Below are 10915 nucleotides of genomic sequence, written 5' to 3'. Positions count from 1 at the left end.
TTTGACATTTATTGCCTTCATCTCATTGCTGACAAATTTGTATCCTCCAATGCATTACCAGGGTGGCATCTAATATGGTTTACTGCATTAAGGTATTTAGGTTGGGCAATCAAGGGTGCTCCAGCGTATCCTCCAACATTACAGATGAAAACCACCAGAGCCTACCAAATAGGGACAATTCTACAGGGATATAAAATTCTGATTTATTCCTCTGTTTTGGATATGATTTATTTGGATTTTGAATGTGGGACACTATTTGGTATGTCAAATATAAAAAGTTGCTGGACATTACTTGGCTTTTACATCCAGAACCTACAATAGTGTGACATATTCCCCACACAAGGAATGGTCATTGCTCTTTCTTAGCAAATGCGACACATCTGCGGAGAACAAAACCTGAATATAAAAGCTTGCAAGTAGCTCTGCAGTACTTAGGCTGAACATAGTTTTGGCTATTATGTATTTATTAACTATTAAGGGGACATACAGCTATTCTACACCTTTTCTTTTGGAAGAAGAAAAATGTGAATTTCTAGTGATGCTTGGAAGGAGTGACATGCAGTGATTACCTGGGTTTCTGTTTTGAAAGTCGAATTAAGAGAAACTATTCTAGTTGCCCCCAAGGTGAGGGGCATAATTTGCAAAGAAATATAATAGGCCTTTGGTATATATTGGGGCTTGGGATGCACAAGTTCCACTGTATTCCATTGTATCCAAAGGCAAAATCATTTTTTTGAATTTTCTAAAAAATATTTTCTAGTCATGGATTATTGAATCCACAGATGCATTACCCATGGAAGGCTGATTGTAAAACTACAAATTTTCAGAATTGGATACATCTAGACACATCCATGCCTTGAAACAAATGAATCATGTATTTCCAGTACCTTTCAGCCTGACATGTCTCAGAATGCAATAGGAAAGGATGCATTTGACTATTTTTTAACATAAACATACAAAATTACCAGGTCAGGCAAAAGATAGCGTTACACATATTCTCTTGTCTGTAAATTTTCAGTGTACAAAGCAAATAATTAAGTCCAGTGTGATGGACAATTCAAACTTTAGTCTTATATATTTTGACACTTGTGTAGTGACCATAGTGTAAGCCTATTGCAATACAGACTTTTAACTGTGGGATATGTTTTTACTATTTATTGTTGGTTTTTACCAGCATTGAAATCTTGCTGGAGTTGTAAGCTGCCTTGTGTCCCATTTGGGTGAGAAAAGCAGGGTAAAAATGAAGTAAATAAATCAATTGTATGGAATTAATTGTACTGAATTGTGTATAATTCTGTCCCTTCCAATGAAACAGACATGGCTGGTGGATCAGATTCCAGTATCTCGATCAGCTACCTGCTTCTAATGTAACCAGAGGGTTGGGGTGGTTGGAGTGATCTGGTGCAGATTTGTAAGGGTAGGGCTTATGGGGGGGGGGGGGAGAAAAAATGAAGTCAGCTCACACAATAATGGCATATAATCTCATTCATTATGTGATTTCGTTGAAAACAAGCTAAGGCATTCCCCCTTTCCTCACAAATGGCCAAAGCATTCCTTTAAATAAAGCTGGAGAAACCTTCATTTCCATTAAGGGAGGGGGGAGTGGAGGGAAATAAAAACAAGGGGAAAACTACTGAGGGAATAAAATGCATTATTGTAAAGAAAGAATGTGTAGAGCACCCAAGCATGTCAAATCAAAAATACCTCTGGACCTAGACAGGTTGTGTCAATCTATTTAATGTTTTATTTGCTTTCACACAGATTAAATGTTACAACAGAGAATGTTATCCCTGCATACTAACAATTTTGTATCTTTTTTGAAATCTTCTGGAACTTCTTAGATGGGAAGCTAACGGACAGAGTCTAGCACCCTACATTCAGTCCAGCATGGGGTTCGTCAAGCATGAGCAAAGTTTGGTCCTCCAGGTGTTTTGGACTTCAACTCCTATGATTCCTAACAGCCAGTAGTCTGTTAGGAATTGTGAGAGTTGAAGTCCAAGATACCTGGAGGGCTGAAGTTTGCCCATGTCTGGAGTAGGCAATACAAAGCCCTCAGAAAATATCCAGGTTTCCACGATTCCTCAAAGAGTATTTTTCTCATATCACTGCAGGAATGTCTCCCTGAATAGAAGCTTGGGCAAATAAATTACAGCCAGAACATAAATAAGGTAGCTGGATGTAGTGAACATATTAAATATTGAAACAAATAAAATGGAGTTTTGTGACATTTAAACATGGCAGCCAACAGCTTATCAATTATGCCATTTCCTGTGTAATAACTGCTCAGAACACTGGAAGGTAGGAGCAAGTTAGCTTATGGGTGAGAGAAAATCTGTGATTTTCTTTTCTCTCAAAGATAAGCACCCAAAACTATTTTTAAAAAGCTAGACATTCAAAGGAGGGCCTTAAGGCACTCATGAATGAATATGCCACAAAATTCCTATTGCAAAGTTTGCTTGGAGATGGCAGGATGTTGGATGAAGCATGCCCATTGGCAATCTTAATGGAATGCTGTTACATGTTTTAAGTGTCCTTACCAGGATTTTTTTTAAAAAAGCCTTATTAATTATAAAAAAACTGCTGGCAGAATTCACCAAGACAGTTACAAATGCATAACCTACAATTACACATTCATGACTGGTTTGCATTCATGATTGCTATGTATTCACTTGTTTACGGCAAATAAGCAAGTCTGGTAAGTTTGGGGGAGGAAGGCAGGGCTGGGGGTCACTTCTTAGCTATGTAACTAAGGTGGTTACATAGTTAAGTTGATGACACAGAATTTCAGCCTGCTGTTTTTAACCTAATGTCATGTAGCTGGAAAAGGACAAGTCCTTTCAAGTCCAGCCCATGGCACAAATTTTGATATAGAGCATATCTCAAGGTACTGAAAAGAAAAAAAAAATTGGAAAAATACTTTCAAGAGGAGAAATGACTTCCTTGCCTAGCCAGCTGTTAAAAACCATGAGCACACAGAGAGGCTTCATTAATATCAAGGCAAATGTCACCTACCAGCCATGCTGTATAATGTGCCAGGTACTTTTCATGCAGACAAAATCAAAGCCTTAGGAGATGTGTCTATAAAGCCCTTGAGGGTCTCATGATTGGTAAAGGAGCCTTGGCTTGTTTCAGGCCTGTTTGTGGCTAGAGTCTAAGCAATGAGAAGAACAAGATGATCTGTGGCTAACACTGTCAGACAGCAGGACCAGTTGGGATTTTCAAATTGGACAAATTATTCAGTAATACCTTGCCCAAGAGAAATACAACTCTTGTAATGCTGCCAACATTAGCAAGACATTTTGGTGGCCAGCTAATGATTGCCTGTCATACTTGCTGAAATTTCCTATTGCTTGTTTTACATGTACATTTTGGGATGTATGCAGATGCTTGAGTGTCAAATTACTATGGGGTGCATATAACCACTTGACAGTCTGATACAGCAACTGCTGTTTTTCAGGACTGTCTGCATTATCCAGTCAGAAAGTAGTAGTTTTCAGGGGGGGGGGGGGGGGAAGCAGCACACATTGGTGGAGCTGCTCTTTCTACTTAAGGAAAAGAACACAATGTCTAAATTACCCGGTGGTCTCTTTGCACACATATCAATGGTGATTTGGATTAAGTACAATAGTTTTAACTACCAAAAGCAGTATACAAATTCTGCTCAAATTCAGAAGAAGCAAGATTGAGGGCACCTCCTGTGATGGACCTTTGTATGGGTAACAGAGAAGATAGTTCCACTGCATGTAATAAGGCTTTTACCTCCTTTCAAGTAGGTTTAGGAACATAGCCTTAGTTATTGTTTTTAGAATGTTTTTAGGGGCATTATTGGGATGATGTATGGATTCCATTAAGGGACCCTCAACCTCCCTTCCCCATTATAAAGCTATATAATATAACATCTGGATTGGACACTTTCTCAAAGTTGTAGCTATATTTTCAGCACAAATGGTAAGGATATTATTTTGACCTCAACATCCTCTGTTCCTCTTTCCAGCTCTATCTGGCCACATGTATTTTAACAATTCATCTTCTAGATTAGAGAACAACACATCTCAACAGCATTCAATGTTAATTTCAATTATGTGTACATTTGTGAGAGGCAGAATGTAAGTGAGATCAGAAGAAGGCCTTTTAACATACTTTTAAAAAAATGGACCTGGGGATCTATGTTCAAAACAAGTTCCTAAGATATTTTAGAAAACAAAACAAAACAATTTGAGGTGGGAAGGGAAGAGCAATGGAATATAAGACAGACATTTTAATCTTCACTCGCTGCATCATTCAGGAACCAGTTGTACTCCACAACCTCAAGAGGCTGAACCCCTGCAATATGAATTAAAGGCCCAATGCAAACAAAACAAAACAAGAAAACATGAAGCAATGGTGTAATATGGTAAAAATGGAGTGCAATGCTACTACAGAATGCAATAACAACTTTGGGGCCAAAGATTTGATTGGCACCTCTTGACATAAACTATGAAATGTTTCCTCTGAAACATAAGACAAAGCAATAAAAAGAAGATATATGTTTATCATTTTAAGCATAACAATGTGAGTTAAGAGCTTAAGAATACAAAAAAGTACTTGGAATGAATAGTGCTACCCTTTTTCTTCCTCCTAAGTAGGCATAAAAATATTTTCATTTCCTTCTTCTTTTTTCTTCTTCGTCATCTTCTTTCCCCTCCCCAATATCATTAATATCAACAAAGTCCATTCATTTCATGTTACCGTTTACAATTTTAATCCACACACACACACAAATAAAAGATACCCTACTGCAATAGAAAGTTGCTTCATTACCTTGTTTGCTACATTTGCAAATGTAAACAGAGCGAGGCTGAGCCAGCGCTGAATCTTATGCATGATGGAATATCTTTGTTGCATACGTACACTGTAGAAAATAATTATTCAATATGTCAGGCACCATTATTTGAAATGTAATACATTAATATTTACTAGAAAAATAAGTTTTTTTTCCTATTTGTTCTCCCAACTTCTTAAATGAAATAAGTTAATCTGACAGTGCATCCAGTAGCTTGTAATATCTCTTGTATATCCCTTCGTAAAAAATAATCTAAACTACTGGCTGGGCTGAGATAATGCAAATGATTGGAAGTCCAACCTTTGTAGATCCTTGTAGCATCTATGGAGGCTTTTCTAACAGCACCTTGCACCGATGACTGAATATTTAGTTCTTTAGCCCTATTTCCCTGAGCAGTTACGCTGAGGAGCTTTCCCTTCATGGAATAATTTTTACAAAAGGTTTTTTTATTTCTTTAAAGTACTAAAACAGCAATGAAAACAACAAAACAGCCATGAAGGCAAATGCTAGCAACGGTTAGCATTAAGTCTAGTAAAGAAATTGACTGCTGCATACAAATAACCAAAGTACATTTGGGGGAAGTCAGTCGTGCAGTCAACCCTGAAGCAAAATTGAGAAAGAACAGCTAATGTGAAACATTAAAACTATGCCTATCAAGTTCATAAAACTAGCTTTCAGAGGCAGGTCATTAAAGAGAATGCTTTACTATAAGACTGTACTCCAAAATCTGTATTTTGGCCAAAGTTACCCATGAAAGCCTGCAACTCCTGAGTACATTTTAAGTTGGAATTCAATGAAAACTAGCATGATCTACACTTCACAAGGGTCTCCCCAAATCTTTCAAAGATTTATGAGGCAGGATGGAAAGAAAAACCTCTTCTCTGTGTATATCATTTTCATTTTCAAAGGCCCATAAATCACTTACTTCATGCTTCCTGAGAAGTTTTTCATCTCAAAAAGGAAGAAGGAACAGTATATTGTGTCCTTCATGATCCTTGATCTGCAAGTAGCTACACATCCTATTGGAGAATAACTTGTTGGGTAGCCACATGCTGTTATCCAAAACCCAATGGGGGTACTTCTTCCTGCTATGAATCCCTGAAACCCCACTGCTGAAATGTCTACCACGGCTAAAATCCCAGCAATATTGCTGAGGAAAGTGATGTGTAGGAAACATGTGCTCCTCCCTAACAAGGCCGTACCTTCAACAATATACTATAAGTACATTTCTTCTGAGAAACAAGGGACATGCTTCCTGCACATTCCTTTTCCTAACAAAATAGCTAGGATTTTAGTGGCAGCAGCCCAGAATGTTTGGCAATGGAGAAGGGGGATGCACAATAATCAAGAGGGGCACAAGCAGCCACGGACCATGTGTTGTCCATTTTTTCTCTAGACCTTGAAAGACTGGGAGCAACTGCTGCAGACTGAAAAATGTAGTGATCAAGTAATAGGCACTGACTGATATCCAGAGAGAAGTACTTCCTCCAGATTGTAGAAATTATAATTTCTAATTAGGCCAAAGTGAACCCAAATGAAAAAAATACTACTAGATTTCTGGACATCAGTTTATTTATAAGTCCATTTTGCTATACAGTGTGCATATCTTACTGTACACCTGCTTCAGCATTATACATCTTTGCATTCTAGCCAGCTAAGGTTTTTTTTTTCGTACAAGAAGAAAAGCATTAGTTATCTGCTTAAGATTTTTCCCCCAAAGAGACTTGCCCTGATATAGTGTCTTTTGTATAGTTTTGATGGGACGGGTTGCAAGTGATTATCCTTTAGCCCTACCCACCCCATGCCCCATTCCAGCTGCCATCCATTTTGCCTCTCTTTCTAGGGAATTCACTTTTTTTGTTTATAAGAAGGAAAAGGAGGGAAGAGAAAAGAATGAAGGACTTTATACTGGATAAGGCATGCTTGCTATATGAAGTGCTTAATAAGACATTACAAGCTATTGAATCCCCATCAAGGAAACCTATTTCTGTTTAATTGTGCTAAGTGCTAAGGTTTATTTTATTTTTATTTTTATTTTACTCTTTAGATTTGCCATTCGTTTCAGCTTGTGCATTGTTCCTATGTAGGCCCCTCTGGATGTGAGTCGTGAAGTCATACTTGTCCGTGCAAAAATATTGGCATATACTGCACTGAAAAGGTCCACTGTCACCATGGCAACTCATATGCAAGGCATACATCACTTCATCCAAAAAGACAATGCCACAGTGCACACACTTGGTTGACAGTTCATCTTGAGTACTTCGGTCAACCTTCTCCGTTTTCACTACATTCAAGGGACCTTCATTTTTTACATTGGCCGGTGCCTTCGCTTTCTCCTTGGAGGCACCATTTGCAGTTGGCCCAGGTCTGGAATGTTTTATCGCCAAATCTAGAGGAATGTCATTGTCTGATCCAACAGCTGAAAAATGAGGAGGCAGATTAAAGGTGGGATAAGGCACATAGTTTTGGCAAGGATTTGGTAGGCCAGGCACATGACTCAAGTAGTGTGGATTCCCAGGAACGGGCAGCTTATATTTACTCCAGAATCTCAGCCAATCAGCTTCACTTTGAAAGTCATTGTGTACAAATGGAACCCCAAAAAGTGGGTACTGATACTTTTCAATCGGGCTTCCAGGTGGTGAATAGTTTGGGTGCTTAGCAGGTCTCATGTATTTCTCTATTGGACTCCCTCTCTCTGAGCTTCCTTTTCCTTCTGATATAGAGGAACTATTGCCTGGGTCTCCGGTACTTTCCTGAGGACTTTTTATCTGAATGTGCAAAGGTTGCATCCTTTTATGAATATCCAGAGATTGGCTGACCAATATTGACTGTGGAGCAGAATGGCTTTTAGTCAATGAACCCTGGGCTTCATATTTACTCAGGCTGGGAAGCTGGACTTCTCTCTGGTGACCTTCTGTTAAATGATCCTCTGACCTCCTATCTAATGGGCTGCCGTTGACTTGTTCCTCACTGTTTCCTCTCTGCTGTTTGTTTAGCTGCTCAGCCTGAAGAGCCTCTGGGTTAAGGCGCTTTCTTGTCCGTCTCCTAATGATCTGCTCGCCGTTGTTCTGCTTAATGATGTTTAAAGGCCTCGGAGTCTGCATATAAAAAAAACATAAAAACATCATAAAGAAAAATGCAATGCTCAGCAAAGGTTTGCAGAACTCCATGTCTACATTGCAGTACCTAGAGTACTATCAAGCCATTTTAGTGGAACCATTGTAAGGATAAGCATTTCTCAAAGCAAGAAGCTACAGGGTCTAACTCAAGCTCTACAACTCAACTTGGTACATTTAAACAATTACAACTGTGTCTTGTCTGCCTCTTTGATTTATTGTAGTTGGCATAGAAATGTTGAAGTGAACGTGTCTTCCTACTTTAAACTTGTAAGTTATATGGTACTTTCAAGGGTGTTTTCAGTACAATCAAGGGGAGGATAGAAAAAGGGAAACGTACAGGTATTGACAAGTTAGTAAACCGTGGTCTTTTGGATTGGGATATTTGAATTGGGTCTTGCCCTCTTTCTTCCTCACCGGTCTCATTTAACCAAATGTGTTGCTATTAGCATGTGAACTATAGGTGACATCCCATTTGAAGAAACAGTCCCACTAGCTAATGATCAATGTTTAAAGGGGCTACGATAGTTGAACCATTAATCACTCATATGAACAGCTTGAAATTAAAATCAAATAATAACAATTTTATCACTATCTTCACACAAATATCACTGTCATCACTAATTACAAATTCAGTTGAATTGATTATTTCCTCAAGCCTCCTATTTCATGCTTTTTTTGCCCTGTTGAAGTTAAATTATTTGGGTCCTGAATGCCCCTACATCTATAACTGCTGTATATTAAGCTTTATCCTATTAACATTTTGAATGAGGCCAAATAATTAACTACTATAATTTAGATTTGTAATATGTAGCTCAACTCAGCACAAGAGTAGTGCTTGAAATGCAGCTTCCTCAATGAAGAGTCTTCTGTGAAAATTACAATTCTGCCATTAGGTCCCAAATTTTAAACGCATATGCCGACCAATATGCAAGGTTTTACCAGATGTGCTTTTACATCTTTTTTTTAAAAGTACACTGCACATTAAGGCACATTCTTCACCTACTGTGTTAATTTTCTAGTTTCAGATAACTTCTAATCTAGGATAACATTCATAAATGAAAAGATAAAAACCATTACTTTGAATTCTTCCACTTTATTCTGCTGCATATGCAGAATAGATCTTGAATAAATAGTCACTGTTTTAAAAGTTGTCTTCTAAAGAACTGGGTATTTATGATTCTTCAGAACTAGTGGGTGCGGGACACCTGAAACCCTCCTTTATGCTCTGCAGGGGGACTGCAGAGAAAAAATTATGTATTTTTGGGCAGTAGGGGACGGTGTAGTGTTTGTGGGGGTTATTCTCACATGGTTTCATGCATTTGGAAAAAATAACCTAGTAATCACACTGAGATTTTTTAAATGTTGCAAGGATGTGGTTAGGAGGCTTTGAGGGACTGGTGGTTGGATTCATTGGATCAACGTGGATATTGGGGTAGAGGACGGACTTAATTCTTGTGTTCACCTTGATTGTTTCTATTTATTTCTGTGCCCCGCATCATATTAATTGAGGGTTTGCTAGGTGAAGATGCCTGGAAAAAAAAAAGGGGGGGGGGAACTTACAGAAATCAAGGGCATGTTTTAGAAGTTGGGTGGAATCTACTTATATCACTTTGCCTTGTTTGTACCAAAGTTTGTGACTATACTAGGGATCATGGGAGTTGTAGTCCAAAAGATAACATTTCCAGGCTCCAAAATCGGCAGCTGATTGTGAAGTACCAGAGGAATTGAACAGGGAACCTCTCTATATATGTCACCTTTTGTCACAATGATGGACATATTACATTTCCTAGTCAAAAAGAAACCACATTTTAAGTTGTTAAAAAAGGGATGAAGGATGAATATCATTATAGAAATTAAACATAATTTAATCAACCAGCTGTGAAGAAATAGTACTGTATTTCTAAAAGTGTTGACCACTCATAGTGCTGCAGTGTAAGGTAATGTACTGGTAGGTTTAACTTTGGTACAGAGAATTCTGAAGCTAAAATCATGTTTGAGCACATAATTTAATCAGGATATTCACATAAAGGTCAAGACACTGCAACAAGAGGACAATATCAGCCAGAATCTCAATGGAAATGGGAGAAAGGCTTCATGATACACTTTCATTTCCAGTATGTGATCTTGTGTGTTGGGGACTGTCCTGAATACTGTTTGGCAACTACTTGCACTGTCAAGTCAAGCTGCTTCATAAGGAAGTATTGGATACTTCCTTATGTGATGATGAAAAAAACCCAGACCCTCCACCATTACCTCCTATTTAAATTCTTGAAGAAACTCTTGTGAAAACTCCCCTGTGTTCATGTATTCTTTTGCCAAAACACAATTTCTAAATGCCTGCCTTTACTTTAGTGTTTTCCTATTTGTTATAGTCTAAAAGGTTAAGGTTTAATGATACCCTTGGCCTTTGTTTAGGCAGAGTTAAATTAAACACATTAATGTCAGTGTACATCAAACGACAGCTCACTACCATGTTCCAATATTGCTGCTAAAATGGTGTTATCTTAGCTCTGTGCTAATGAAATAAAAGGTTTTACAGCTTATTACCAATTAGCAGTATTACCAGCATAGATTTACAAGAATTGCTTCCTATGCTTTATGAGGAGAGTTCTTTTCAAGCACACCAAAATAAAATTATTCTCGAAGCTATAATATATTTAGTCCTATACACCCAAAAGGTAAAAAATATCAGAATATATTTCTTGAAGTAATATGAAGTATATGTTTTTTAAAGACCTGTATGCTCTTATATAAGCCATTATATAGGCCACAATATATGATCTCTGTCCATGTGCCATTATTTTAATAGAAAATGCAGAGGAAAAGAGAGATGTTGCATGTAGAATGGGTTCAGAAAAGGTTGTGGGGCTATTTGGGGCTGAACATTACCTTCTCTGGTGTATAGTGACTGGTAGTGCCTTTCAGGATTTTGGGTGTTACCTGGCAAGATCTGGTAACCTGCTTGGGTGGGACC

The 10915-nt window shown here is 38.0% G+C and overlaps 1 protein-coding gene across 7 annotated transcripts in view; it reads right to left on the bottom strand.

Moving 5' to 3' along the window:
- Window positions 1-1719: 1719 nt before the first annotated feature.
- The window catches only part of TRPS1 (transcriptional repressor GATA binding 1), a 256723-nt gene continuing 247527 nt past the window's right edge, over window positions 1720-10915 (bottom strand). For all 7 annotated transcript variants that reach the window (XM_067467317.1, XM_067467320.1, XM_067467321.1 and 4 more), the window contains one exon: window positions 1720-7920. In XM_067467317.1, the coding sequence (XP_067323418.1) occupies window positions 6859-7920 (1062 nt within the window). In that variant the 3' untranslated portion in view covers window positions 1720-6858. The remainder of the gene's footprint in view (window positions 7921-10915) is intronic.

The sequence above is a fragment of the Anolis sagrei genome, chromosome 4, assembly GCF_037176765.1.
Source record: "Anolis sagrei isolate rAnoSag1 chromosome 4, rAnoSag1.mat, whole genome shotgun sequence".
NCBI classification, from domain to species: Eukaryota; Metazoa; Chordata; class Lepidosauria; order Squamata; family Dactyloidae; genus Anolis; species Anolis sagrei.
Note: the sequence above shows the minus strand (reverse complement) of the source record. Positions and strands in the feature narration are given on the sequence as shown.